At 35.3% G+C, this 15075-nt stretch overlaps 1 protein-coding gene across 1 annotated transcript in view; it reads left to right on the top strand.

Annotated features, from left to right (window-relative positions):
• The window catches only part of NBAS (NBAS subunit of NRZ tethering complex), a 155402-nt gene that overhangs the window by 103929 nt on the left and 36398 nt on the right, over positions 1-15075 (top strand). Inside the window, exons 45-47 of the mRNA XM_021525380.3 lie at positions 7259-7477; positions 7724-7926; positions 14692-14781. Coding sequence (XP_021381055.2) covers positions 7259-7477; positions 7724-7926; positions 14692-14781 — 512 coding nt within the window. The remainder of the gene's footprint in view (positions 1-7258; positions 7478-7723; positions 7927-14691; positions 14782-15075) is intronic.

Genomic DNA, 15075 nt, shown 5'->3' with positions numbered 1-15075 from the left:
GGCCTCCTAGCATTTTTGCCTGTCTACTTCTTTGGGATGCATTGTTCCTGCACTTGAAAGAGCCATCCTTCAGTATCAGCCAGCCTTTTTATGTCCCTCTTTGTTTTATCCCATGGTACTCTACCAGGCAAATCCCTAAGTCCAGAGCAGTGAACTTCCTGTGCAGCCTCCTCATTGCACTAAGGATCTTCATGGCTACTGCAGCCCAGGCTGATCCTGAAAATCACATTCCCCTCCAGTAATTCTTTGTTGGTGAAAACAAGTTCCAGCATAGCCCCCCTCCTAGTTGGTTCCTGTATGACTTGGAGAAGGACATTGTCATCAGTGCATTCCAGGAGCCTCCTGGATTGCCTGTGTCCTTTTGTGTTGTCACTCCACCAGATACTGGTGTGGTTATATTTATTTACTTGTGCTCATCCTAAAATTCATTGTGCCCCACAGGCTTGTGCTTAGTTCCAGGCTTTTGCATTCGGAATAAGATGTTCCACAGAGAAAGTATTGTGGCCCATTGCATGTGGTTTCTAAGCATTGTAATAATGTAAATTATAAACTGTTGAAATCTCCATCTGGCTGAAAGCCTGATTTAGAAAGAACACACTTCTATGTGTTTAACATATATTACCAGATGTGAAGTTTCTTTTTGCCCAATGAAATCTACTTGCAAGGATATTTCTAGCTTAAAGTTTTACCCAGTCTTTGTAAATATCTTTACTGTGAAGCACAAAAGAGAAATGAGATTTCTGAGATTTTACCTTATTAAAAGATCTAGAGATGTCTTCACTAACTTTATCGGAAATGAAAAGGTGATAAAGTGTCCATGGTTTTTTTGTGTGTATATTCCTTATTTTGATTTGTGACAGTTTTTCTGGGGTATTTAAATACCATGTTTAATGGAGTGAATTTCAGTTTGTTCCATCTTTGAATACTGTTTTTATGTTCCCACAATATTAGTGTAGGTTTATTAGAAACCTATTATCTAACCTCTGTCTATATCAGAATTTGGTGAAAAAAAATTGCTAGCTGGGATAATAAGAAACTTTGTAAGCACAGAATTTATGCTGTGCTCTGACTGTCAGGATAGACCAACATGTTTTCGTTAGTTCCATCAGCTGTTGCTGAAGCCTTTTTAGCAGAATTGTTGTCTTGGCTTAGATGTTTTGATCCCTTTTATCTCATAAAGGTACTTTTCATGCTTATGAACAATGGTTCAGACTCATCCTGAGATCTTAATTGCCAGACTTGACCCTGAACTGAGGTAGTAAGGGGATGGCTTGTTAAATTAGAAGGAAATACTGTCTTCACATGTGGTCATTGCAACTGACTACTTGAAACTCTTGCTGTTAATGTTTCTTGAGTGTTTCAAGGTTATTTCTCCTTTATTACCAATGAATGGTGCAGGGAGAGAGTGGATATCCTCCACTGTGTGTCTGTTTTGAAACAACATAATTATTTTCCTTTGTTTCTTTTCAGGATTCTAATATGTTTTCTCTACCCTCTTGAGAGTAGAGGGAAGGAATAGCATAAACACTAAAGGCAAGATGATTGCAGTTTGTGTCAGACAGGATTTTATAGTAGAGACCTGTTAGCTTTTTGGCCATGAAAGATGCTCAAGAAGTGCTTGAAACAGTTGGTCAAATCATCTAATGTGCCATGCATTGGGTTTGGGCTTGACAGCTTGCAACTAGTTTTGCCTCAAGATCCTGTTCAGTTCTCAAGTAGAATTGTACAGTGAGAAATTTTATTATTGCAGACCCTGTAAACTTATCTCTGAGATCTCTTTCTTCTACCTTTCATCTGGAAAACGCTTCATACATAAAAGCAGCCTTTTGGCTTGCACCTATTGCTTAAATTTTATGTGTTTTGAGGCTGCCCTGGTCATATGGTCACTCTTTTAATCTCTAATTCAGCACTTTCTTCCCAATCTTTACTATATCAGTTTCCTGTTCCCACAACAAATGTATATTTAAGTATTTCATGGAATTGCTGATACTTAGTCAAAATGCAAAAAACTATGGTCATTATCATTAAATAATCTGTACTGTCACTGAGACAACTGAGCTTTCTCTCATAAAGGAAATTTGAGAGGAACCTTACAATGAGATTTTTTTTAGGAGTGCTGAGACGTTAATTGGCAAAAAAAACAAAGAATGAATGTTGCATACCCTCTTAGCTCTGTCTCATTCCTTCAAAATGTCAGATGGGAAAGGTGGGAAAGAAGAGAGAGAGGTGATGAGATGCACTCTATTCTTGTGGAACGGGGAAGTGATGAGATGCACTCCATTCTTGTGGAACAGGGAGGTGATGAGATGCACTCCGTTCTTGTGGAACAGTATCTCGATTGAAAAACCCCTTTTGGTCAGAAACAATCGAGAAATGTCTCAAGTGCTAAGAGGTAATGGGACATTGGTTGCATAGCACTGTAGGCTACAAGAGCTCAACTTCAGAGGCAGCGTTGCTGTTGTCACCATGTGGGAACTTAGGAAACAGACATCAGACTATCTCCTGTTGTTCCAGTATGTCAATAGAAGTAAGGAGAAGCAATGGAAAGCAAGAGGATTCTGCTTGTGTGTCACTTAGATATGGCAGAAAACCTGGGAGCAGAATGTATAATTATGCAGAAGAGAATGAAAATACAGGGATTGAGTGCTGGCTTCTGTAACTCCTTGTTCTTCCTGACAAAGACAGGAATGTGATGAACTTCGACTGAGGCTCTTTTATTCACCTGTTCCTTTCACAAACTCTGTTTCAGCTTTCTCAGGAATTGGGCCAACAGTGAGTGAAAGAGCAATGCTTGACTGGGCAAAGGGATTGAAAGAATGTCTAAATCTGGAGAAATGGATGAGGAGTTTGTATTTATGAAAAGGCAACTAACATTGTTATACTGACTGTATTCACAATGTGACACAGTTTTAGGTACTTCTAGCTCTAAGGGGCCAGAGATTCTTTTCTCCCATGTTTCTTGCAATCAGGAGAAATGAGTTAGACCTGCAAGATGAGATTCAGTTCCCAGGCCTTAAGGAGGGTTCATGAAATGGTCACATAGGGTGGCGGGAATTGTGTGAGCAGAGATGCATCATAGTGGGACTTCAGAAAATCACAGACCTAAAGTAACATGGTTAACGGTAGTTAAAGAAGGTTAAGATAGATGCAATTTTTTTTGTGTTTGTGGTAAACGAAACAGGCAAGGACCTTAATGCACCTTCCTCACACATTGGAGGACTGAAGAAATATTGATCCCTTGGCCACAGAAGCTCACTGCTACAGGCAGTTGAGACGGTTCCTGCTAGTGGAACTTCTACTCACATATGCTTTTAACTCTGTGTAACTATTTAAGTCCTTCTGACTAAATAATAAATCCTTCAGTCTCTGTAATGTTAGGAATAGACTATTTGCATGTATGGAACAGATTTCTTCCTAAATGGGAGATATTCCAAATATTCATTGGAATGACTCCTTATATTTTTGCATGCATTTTGAATCTGTCATCTTTTTTTCCCAGCAGCTCTGTTTGCATTTAAATAATACTGATGTCATAGTTTCTTAATTATAGCAGTGATCATATCAACTTCTTATCATTATGATTTCCCATTTGTTCCTGTTTCTGTGATCTTTGTGAAGTATTTTGGATAGTTTGAGGATTTTTTTTTTTTTAAATTCCTTCATTGCTAGCATTTTGTTCATTGTGCTAGAGTTGGTTAAGTCTTCAAAGAAGCCTCTGTTGTAGAGCTCATAGGTCATTGCCCTGATGGTTTTTTTAATTAACAGTACTCTGGAAAAAAAGCCTAGCACAACAAAAACACAACTGAAAACAATATTTTTTAATCACTGTATTTTCATTATTGAACACACACTACAAATGGAGTTAGCACAATATGTTGATTAGAAGAAAAGGCTATAGTTTTAGATAGGAAAAGCAGAATAAAAAGCAGTGGTACCATCAGTCAGGTCTTCTGTAGAAAAAGAGAAGCTGAAATTTTTCTTACATGGGAACGCTCTTTCAGCCTTCCATAGATTAAGCTACATTCTTTCAGACTACACCTGATGATGTTTTTTGTATAACGTTCTATCTTTCATAACTTCTTTCCCAAATTCAGATTTAAAAGAACTTTTCTTGCAACTTAGTAATTTTAGTTGAAAGGTTGACTTTTGTTCTCTGAGTCAGTAATACTCTTTTGGACATTTTCTTTTCCTTTTTGCTTCCTCAAGCAGGAATACAGTGTTCACATGTTGATCACATACCAAACAGTGTGGAATGGGAACCTGTTATAACTGGACATTAACCTGCATAATTTTCTTGATTTTAAAGACACTAAATGCTGTTTAAAATAACTGTATAAAAAAAGCTAAGTTTAGGGGGAAAAAAAGTCCAGAGTATTGTTCACTATCTTTTGTCTGGCTGGTTGACTTAATGCTGTATAAAACACTAAGGAAAAAGACAGGGCATGACATTGCCTGAAGGTGTACAAGAAATGTTCTTACATAGCGTGACTGCATTCAGATGTTACTTTTTGAATTACTTGGCTTCATTTTATCACTGCGCTCCAGTTCAGTTGATTTGCCTTGCCTGACCTTGTTTTGTTCATGGATATTGACAGTACTTTTTCTAGTATCAGTGCAAGTACTTTCTTGTGCCTTTCATTTATATAGTTATTTTAATGAAATCTGCTTCAAGAGTGCATAATAGGAAATTCACTAATATCTTTTCTTTAACTGGTTCCTTACATACATTTAAACTTTTTCCAGATTAATTCTACAGGGTCTGGTAGGAATGAAGTTAACTTTCATCATAGCAGCCTCAATGGGGCTATGCTTTGGATTTGTGACTGAAACAGTGTTGATACCACACTAGCATTTTGACTTGCTGAGCACTGCTTGTACAGTGTGAAGGCTTTTTTTATCTCAGCATCTCAGCCCTGAGTAGGCTGCAGGTAGGCAAAAAGTGGTTAAGGGACACAGCCAGGACAGCTGACCTGGCCTGGCAAAAGGTGTGTGAATGTGGTCCTTGGCCAGTGGATCTAGGTGTCTCTGTTAAAGCAAATGCCCTTTGGTGGCCCCTTCCAACCATTCTGTGTTTTACTCTTGCTGGGATCTCAGGTACCTGTGCCATTCAGAGGAGTAGAGCTGTTGCCATAATCTCACACTTGCATGTTAATCACTGGCAGCAAAAGTAGCAGGGTCAGCATCTTCACATATAAGTAAATGTTACTCATACTATACTTTAATAAGAAGTACTTATATACTCTGAGGAGAATAGGCTTATGAGATGAGTTTTTACCCTGAGGACTAAAATCTGTTGAGGTGAAATAATATGTGATGTTCTTCGGTTTGAAAAGAGATTTTTAGGATTTTTTATTACACATTATAGCCTATAGATTAAAAAATCTTCTTAAACTGTAAAAGCTTTTTAAATATAAAACTTCACTTCACATGCAAACAAAGCTTGAACTAACCCCTAAGCGACGTTTTTATCACTGGTTCTGATACCAAATCTCATTACTGAAGCTGACTAGAAGTATGGAGGAGAGCTATTCATGGTTTGGAATAAAATAACCAGAGAAATTATATGTTCATAGTGCTGCATTTTGGCACTATGCAAATGTGAATGCAAAATTAAAACAGGCTTGCAAAAAAGTTGTATTTTCTTTCTTTGTTCTTTTTTTTTTTTTTATTTATCTGAATGCTTTATTCTGCATGTATTTATGGCAACATGGCTTCTAAACTGGCAGTTTATTGACATTGTTATCCAGGATATAAGTTAGATAGAATACTTAAATTGTTTGCCTTTTGCATCTCTCTTAATTGCATTTTGAACATTAGAATGTACACTAGAAGAGGAAAAAATGAAATATGTAGCTGTTTTCTTCTTTTATCATGTTTATAAAATGGATATATAAATCCAGCTGTGGTTATTAGATTTTAATGTGATGTGGAGGCAGTGAATTTTTCCTTGCTTAGAGTAAAACCTGATGTTGAGACCTTGTTCACGGTAACAAACTCAGTTACCTTGAGTAGGAATGGAACTGTTGCATTTGAAATTGTATGGTTAAATTCCCTTTGTATTGTGTTAAAAATGGCGAACTTTCTTATCTCTAACAATAATGTCCACTCATTTTGCTTTCATCCTTAAAAATATCCAGTAGACCATTAGTGTGGTTCACAGTAACAGCACAAAAAAACAGGAGTAAACTATAGATCTTATCACTTGTGACTTTTTCTCTAGGGGAGGCAGGGGGAAGTATGTAAGATGTAAAATTTTCCTCTAAATGATCCTTATCAAACTTTTTATGGCTTTAGAAGTAGCTAGTTTAATTAATGCTATAAACATCTCTTGGACTTTGTATGAATAAAGCTGTAACAGTTTGTTTCCCCTCTTATGATCATTCATCTTATTTCCTATTCACTGTTTCATACAGATTCAAGAATTTTTTTTTCTGTTTCTTGTGTATTTCAACTTGAAAGTTAAAATTGTTTATGTCTTTGTTCAGTATTCCAGTAACTGAAACACCTGATGTTAAATGTACCTAATGCTTTGGGTTTAGATTTCAGGCAGAGGACACGAACACCCATTAGCAAGTATATTGCAAGCATTGTTAAAACTGTACTTGAAATTACAAATGAGCAAATCATAAGTGAATGCCTAAAATCATACTTCAGATTTTGTTTTGTACTTTCGGCCCAAGCTGTGTCTTTCCTGAAACAGGGAAGTCAGACTTTGTTTCAGTTTAATGCCTAGATACAGGTCTTAAAAAATTCTGAATACTTACTGTTTTGTATAACTTGGGCTTTAAATAGGTTGATTTAAAAATTCTTGATCCTTCTCTGGGGTTTTTACTTATAGTTGTGGTCTCATGGTCTTATATTTTAAACAGTGGTCTAAACCTGACAAAACTAATCTTAAGTGAGTTATCAGTCAGTCTTGTAAAGCAATTCTCAGACATCTCTCAATGAAGAATTAAAAATCAAAGATTATAAGGTGGAAGTCTACAAAAATAATTTATACAATTAGGAAAAGAAGTTCATATGGTTTAAAATGAACATGAATCAGTAAAAAGATCAGTAAAAAGAGGGACAGAAGAAGAAAATAATGGAATACTGATAATTTTAATAAATGACAAGTCAGAAACAAAGTTGTTTCCCATTAAATACTTCATTTAGTTTTATGCTGTGTTGTGAAGCCACCTGACCTTTTGGCACTGCTGTAATACAAATAGTAGTGAACAGGTAATGAATGAATAAATAATTGAGCAATCTTTTTCAGCTGCCAGTTGAAGCCAGAATAGAAGTGACTAAGAAGGCTATTAAGGCAGTCAAACATCTTTCTGAGAAATCGAGAAAAAAAACTTCAGATAATGACATGAAAGATGCTGAAAACCCATCTGCTGCTTATGAGGAAACACTGAATCATTTGCAACAATCTCTTGCTCATCTGGAAACACTCACTCACAGTTTTATCACTTATTTGAAAAGCAGCAAACAGGTAATGATTACTGATCAAGTGCTTGCTTTGAGTGTTGCCATGACTAGCAGTGATAGACATCAATCTTCTGTCATATTTTATTAATGTTTTCTATCTTTGCTTTTGTTGACCTGGGTTTTGAAAAATCAGTTCCATCAATCTTTTCTTTTTCTCGGTATATGTTAATTTCTAGCAGAAAGGAAGACTGATACAGCCCTGTAAATAAGCAGTACACTGATTAGTGTTCTAAAAACTATCTCTTCACAGGATACACTACAGAAGTATGGCTATTTATATGATCTGTCAAGGTCAGAGAAAGAAAAAATCCATGAGCAAGCAGTAGCCATGTGTATAGATGGTCAGCCCCTGGACATGGTGCAGCAGTTGTTACAAGTGGCTGTTGGAGATTTAGGCTTTTCTCCCCAGGATATTGTCCAATGTGCTATTAAAAAAATTGTAGATATATTAAGGTAAGCACAGTTCATTAATTAAGCACAAAAATATTCTGGATTTTTGGAAGGTGTTTTCCTGGATGTTTTTGTTGGTTGGTACTGGTTTTTGGCTGGTTGGTTTTTTTTTTATTTGCAGTGAATACTTGTTTGCTTTTAATTTCTGGATTTTGCAGTAACAGGAAAGTTTTTTTATTATGTTTTTATTTACCTGTAATTTCATATTATATTTCTATGAGTTGGGGAAGCCTGAGCAATTTGAACAAAGTAAGACATGGCTTTTCTTGTTCACTGGTTATTTTTAGTTAAAAGCATTGGCTTTACAGCATTGTTCCATTATGTGTATGTGCCCTCGTAAATTTTTGTAATATTTACAACAGCACGTAATTCTTCCTTCTTAAACAGAGTTAAAAGGTGTATTTATTGGAAATAGTAGGTCATGAAGGCATTTGGGCAGCAGAGGCCTAGTAATAGCTTCTGCCACAACAGCGAGTCCTACCAGAAGTCATGCAATTTCCATCTTCGGATAAACTTGCAGAGCCATTTCTGGGAGCTGGGGTTTTTTTGTGCTGGTTGGTTTGGTTCATTAGAAATCTTTTATTCCCCCTCATTTTTTTAAGGGAGCGCAGGGAAGAAGGAAGGATAATTTCATATAATCCATTTTAAATTGACCAGATACTTCTCATTCAACTCTTCATGCAAAACTCTCTTCTGAAGTATTTCTGTTTCAAAGAGATATATATATGCATACATGCAACAAGTATGAAAGAGTGTTCTTCTGTTAGATGTCTGGTAAGCACTGTTTAGCACTTCTAAGACCAGTTTAGAGAGCTAAAACTTTGAGAGTTTATCCTGTTGTTCTGCATGCAGAAAATTATATGGGTAGGATGATCTGAATGCATACACCAGGAATTGGAAAAGAAGTCTAGCATGGAAAGTTTGCTATGGCTCTACTTTTTTCTTCAGCATGTATGTATATATTACAGCAGATTGAAGTGCCAGAGATGAAAAGAAGGCAGCCTGTCAAATTGTTTGCAGTCCTCTTTGGCAGAAAATTGATTTCTCCTGTCACTCAGTTTGAGTGTTCACAGCATTCTCAGTGATGATAGAGCTTTTGCACAGCAACATAAGTAATAGTCTTTCTTGTCAGGGTTTATCTACTTGAAGAAGAATAATTTAGTTTTAGATAATAACTGTCCTGCTGTTCCTAACTAGCAGTGTGATGTATCTGGATACAAAGCTCTCAAAGTCCAGTTATTTTGACTGTAACGAGTCTCATTAACATGCAGAGTATGAGAAACCTATCAAAATTCTCCTTTCTACTCTACTTCTTACCAACACTTTTCTGTGAACTGAATTACTTGTTCTTTGTATGCATTGCAGCACTTCACTGGAAAGAGAGGAATAATTTTCTCATAGAGAAAACTGTAGTGGCAAAGGTGGGCAAATGAGTTGGAAGTTTCAATTAAGATAGTTTGGTGTGTGTTGTGACCTTATGTGGTCAGTAGAAATGTGCCACTCCCACTCTGCTGTTTTTTTGGAAAGAGAAAGATAATTTTATATCATTCTGAACAATGGAAGGTTTGTCTACTACAGTGGTAAAGAGCATGAAGTGAAAACGTGGCATCAACTAAAACAGGAAATACTTAATATAATATCCTCCCTATGATGAAATTCAGAAAGGGCTAATATTATAAAGTACAACATACAATCTGAATATAGAGAGGAATTAAAAGAAAGGTTGTTATTTGACATCTCTTAAGCCTGCTGGTATTCATGTTGTTGTTGTGAATAAAATGTGATTCATCTCTATCCTATGCTCAGATGTTCACTTTCACGGTACAGCACAAATTGTAACATTTTGTTCAATGCTTGCATTTCTACAGTTAAAAAAGTGGTCTTGCCTGTGTAGCTGGAAAAGCAGACTTTTACTTGATAAAAGCAGCATTTCAAGGGAATTCCTTTTTTAGGGTTATTGACTGGAGCTTTGATATATGTTACACAGTGTGGTTATTTTATACAGTAGTTTTGAGAGAGATTTTGTTGGACAATTCCTTCTTTGACCATTAACTTTCAGAGTGGCAGTTGTAAGGCTGTGGCACGGAACTTGGATTTTCTGTAGCTATGGTGACAAGGAATGTAATTAAGGTATTGCAAACACAAGTGAAGGAGGCCTGTGTAGATGTGAAAAATTAGTGTCACTGATTTGCCTAAAAATTAAGCATCAGTCCATCACTACTGTGACTGAAAAGACGTCCTTTCTTTCAATTGCATTAAATACAACCACCCTTCAAACACAGTAAAGTATCTTTTGTTATTAGCATATATAGTCATTCTTGCAGAAGAGCCTTCTAGAAAGTAATGTCCTCATGCAAGTTACTTTTTGGCTTAATTTTGCAGCAGTGTATAGGTATGACAGGCTTAACAACTCTGATACCTTCTCAGAAACAGATTTTTTTGTTAAATGTAGTTACTTTCCTAATTCAGGATTTTGTCATTTGTAAATTTTTAAATAATTAAATTGCAATTTTAAGAGTGGTATTCTTTTAACTACTTTTGTCTCCCTAAACTCTCTGGTTCTGGCACACAAAATTCAAAATATAAACTCTTGCATTGGCATGTGTAAAAGCTCTCTAGCAGAACATATTTTCATATTTTACATTATTTACATATTCTGCACTTTCTTGTTTGCCTGTAGAAACAAGTACTATAAATAAAATCAGTTGCTACTTCAATAGAATCCATGAACTTGGGAAAAATAAAACAATATTTTAGCAATTATGGTTGCCTGATTAGTCTTACCTAAGGCTCAGTATAATTCATTGCCTAAGATCACTCTCCTGATGGATAGGAAGCATTCCATGATCCATGATTGCAGACGTGTCCATGGTAGGTCAGTCAGGAAAAACAGTTCATCTGTTGAAGACTTTATGGTCTCCTTCACCTGCTGCTCCTAGAGTTCTACTCTTAGATGTCCACAGGGATATAGTATATAATGAAATTTTGAAAGCCTTCACCAGGCAGTGAGAGGAAAGGTTTGGTGAAATTCTGAGTTCCTTGTTTTATACCCACTGTTTTCTGAAGAAGGTAAATCCAACTTAGCTAGAAAAAGTAGCTGCATTAACAGGGGGAAAAAAATCAGACTTTTCAGACTTTTTCCTTGTCTCATTTGAGCAGGGATAATACAGAGTAATTCTGTAACTTGTATATAATAATTTTGTGGTATTTTAGATGGAAATAATGGTTTACCATTAAGACATTTATTCCCAGCTTTGAATGATCACACCATTAATATGTTATTTCCTTATTTTCCTCATATTTAAATATGACAAAGCACAATCAGAAAGAGGAAAATAAAGCTGGAGTATTTTCAATTAATAAAGTAATTAGGTTTAAAAATTTAGATTAAGTTAATTTATTCTTCCAAGCATTCTTTGTACTTTATTCTGTTTGAGGAATGTGATTAAATATGCATCATTTTTTCTGACACTGAACTGAAATCAAAATAAGCCTTTATCAGTGTAATTACAACAAGCTCATACCTAGGAGTTTTGAGGTGAACACTAAATCATGTTCTGTTATTTAAAACATGCATGAAGTACCATATAATCTGTGTGGAAGACTAATCCTTCATTAATTGTATTTGTTTCTGTTAGTAGCTGCTTATTTTTAATAATTAATTATTAAGAAAAGAACAAGACAGTAATCTGTGGAAACTTGACAGAATTATTTGTTGCAAGAGCTGTCATCTCTTTTTAGTTCCTCTAACCATTAGGCAGTAAAGGCAGTATTAAGCTTAAAAAATTGCTAGCTTTCAGTCTTTCTGGATTTTTAAAATATTTCCTTATTCTAGACAACTGTAGCTTACTGCTTAGATTAACCTTTTTTTACCTTTCCTTATGCTTAGTAAAAGACATCTGTCTGTGTCTGACAAACTTGAAGCTTCCTGTAAATGTTCATACATCTTTGTTCTGGAAAATCAGCTTCACAGATATATAGTCAGAAGCAGTGATTTTTTGTTTTTCAGAAATGCCCATTACCTTTTGCACATAAATTTCTTTTTACCTTTTTGGTTTAGGTTGAGTTTGTTTGTTTGTTTGGGTTTTTGTTTGTTTGGGGGATTTTATTTTGTTCTAGGATTTTTTTGCAGAGCTTAGAGCTTGCTTGTGACAGGAGCTAACAACCCTCATTTCTGATTAGAGAGATGAAGGTTTTTTGAAGAGGAGGGGCTAGGACTGTCCAGAACTGATCTTTAAATTGAGGCACCCAAAATACAAGGTTTGATATGGTGGTTGTTCTTGTATACTAAACATAAGTAAGTACAAGTAGAGCAGTAAGAACTCACTTTCTGTACACTGTACAATCCCATAATAGTTTGGATTGGAAGGAACCTTTAAAGATTATCTTGTGCAATACCCCCTACAATGAGCAGGGACATCTTCACCTAGATTGGGTCACTCAGAACCCATCCAATCTGGCTTTGAACGTTTCCAGCAAAGGGGCGTCCACCATCTCTCTGAGCAGCCTGTGCCAGTGTCTGCTCACCAGCCTCAGTGTAAAAAATTCCTTCCTTATATATAATCTGAATTAACTCTCTTGTCTGTCACCATTTTTTCTTATAATCCCCCTTTAAGTATTGAAGGGCTGCGAATGTCCTGTTTGTTTCTGTCTCAATACTCATTCTGTTCTTAGTGTGCAAGCTTTACAAGTATTCCTTTTGATGTGCCATGTTAATGCCGTTTTTAGATGTATTTTTATTGCAGACTTAATTGAAAAAAGGGCACAAAAAGGGAAAATTTAAATCTGGCCTGTAAACAAATCACTAACAAAGTGGCTTATAAAAAGAGCATTAATGAAGTGCTTTTTATCTGTCTTCACTCTAGGGATATATAATAATTTTTTTTTTAGCTTTATATGTTTTAAAGGAAATTGAAACAATCTCCTAATGCATGTAGCCAGTTGCATAAAGTGAATATTTGAATACTGGTCTGCTTTTTACTGTTTCCACACTTCTGCCCTAAGGGTGTATTTTTTACTTCTTTTTCCTAAACATAGTGTTCAGTTCTATTACATCTCCTTTCTGTGCAAATACACTTTTCTTTTTCCTTTTGCGAATGAATTTTTTGCATGTTTTGGTAATAATAGATTTTGAGGACATATCATGTCTTTAAGAGTTTAAAATCCTGAATATTTCAATATATTCTGTACTATAAATTATAATATGATCTGATTGTTTCCATATATTCTGAAGATGTTTAGAAAAATATTGAGATTTAAGCTTCACTCATAAAATAAGTTACTTAGCTACCATATGGTAATACTGGTACTAAGAATAGCATTTTTATGTGATATGTACAATATCTTTTTAGAAAAATACCAGTCAACAGCCTTCTACTCCTATTTCAAACTTTAAGGGTAGAATATAATAGTATAAAATGAGTATGCTAAATTTTCATCATGCAACAAATCATCTTGTATCTCTTCTGACTAGAGTCATATTGATTTTTAATCCAATGTTATCCACTGGAGTGCTGGCCACTTACTAAAATAAAAATAGAAAAGATGAAAATTTTGAATGCAGGAAGACTATTAAAGGTTATAAAGATTTAGGTCTCTATGACATATGATATAATCACTGTCCATGAAATATATTTATCTTTCTGATGTAATAAATGGCAAAACTATAAATATTCTCTTAACTCTTGACAAAAAATATTTTGGACTATCATGGTTATTTTTGCATGTTACTATCAGCTGTGTAGTATTTTGGCTTTAGATAGAACAGTCAAAGTAGTCTGGGCATGTGTTTGTTATTGGTAAGAACAGATCTAGGAAGAGGCTGACATTTTTAGTATCAAAAGAGCTTTGATATGGTGATGAACTGTAGGGAAAATACACTTTTTCTCTAGGTTTTTCAAATCATCTCCAGTCAGATAACTTGGTAACTATTTGCCTTTTTTTCTCTTTCTTTAATGCACCTTTGACAAAGTAAGCCAGGCAAAGCTGTTATTCCAGTTCATCCAGGCATCACTGTCGCCGCCGTGGTTTCCGTAGGGATACTGTGTGTTGTGTTGGGAGTACCAAGCAAAATCTCTCCCAGCACTGAGTCTGATTAATGGAAAATCTTAGCTGAAAATGTCATTTTCATTGAGTTAGGAGCAAAGCTTTCTTTCCTACCAGAATAGCTTTGGGTTGTTTGTTTGTTTCTTTCTTTTTTCATCCAATTTTTACAATCTTTTAACCTCCAAAAGAAAACTGTATTTTAACTGAAACATCTGATGGGAATGGTGGACGTTCTTCTGTTCCACACATGCACAGAGGCTGCTGTTCCATGGTGGCTTGACCCCAGAAAAATCAGCAGTAGGATACTACTGATTCAGGTTACAGTTGAGCTAATTTAAGTCAACAGAGATTCTGCAAGAGGATTTGGACAGGAAAGATGGTGACATTTATGTGTAACTTTAAGTCTGTTTAGTTCATATTGATCTTTAAGGTGGTGAGATTACAAGTGAATATTCTGCTGACCTAATTAATCTCTGGTAGAAGCACTAAGCTTTAACTATGCTTTTCCTTTCAAATTTCATTTAAGAGTTTTAGTATTTTTTTCCCACTCTTTCTTGTTGATTTTTGCATTACTGTGATGTAAAAATAAAGGTACTAGTTTAGATGCGAAAATGGAACATGCTTAAAATTACTGAACAATTAATATAAATCCCAGAAGAAAGGCAAAAAATGAGATACAATATTAAGGACCATTTTAATTATAACTTTGTCTCCCCTTAATAGTGGAAATGATGGCTCATCTACAACAGAGAAAGATCCACTTGGAATCCTTGAAGGTATAATTTCTGCAGTGCATACAAGCGTTGAAAAAGGGTAAGAGCTTCCTGTATGGATTCTTTGGGTAAGACTTTGAAAAATGCTTCTCAGAAGATACAGTACTGATTATGGATGATTTTTATTCATGGATATATATTATGGGTTTGCACTTAATTTTCTAAGACTTTATTCTGGAACGGGCCATCATTTTTCATATTCGAAATCTGAACCCTGACAGAAGCCTTTACTTGATCATTTGGAAGAAAGCACTGAACCTAAAATTTAGATAACTGTGTATTATAGTGAAATGAGAAAATGGTTTTTCAGCTGTGACTACTGCAGACTGTATAT

Source organism: Lonchura striata, chromosome 3, assembly GCF_046129695.1.
Source record: "Lonchura striata isolate bLonStr1 chromosome 3, bLonStr1.mat, whole genome shotgun sequence".
Taxonomy (NCBI): domain Eukaryota; kingdom Metazoa; phylum Chordata; class Aves; order Passeriformes; family Estrildidae; genus Lonchura; species Lonchura striata.
The sequence above is the reverse complement of the archived record's forward strand: the minus strand, read 5'-3'. Positions and strand labels throughout refer to the sequence as shown.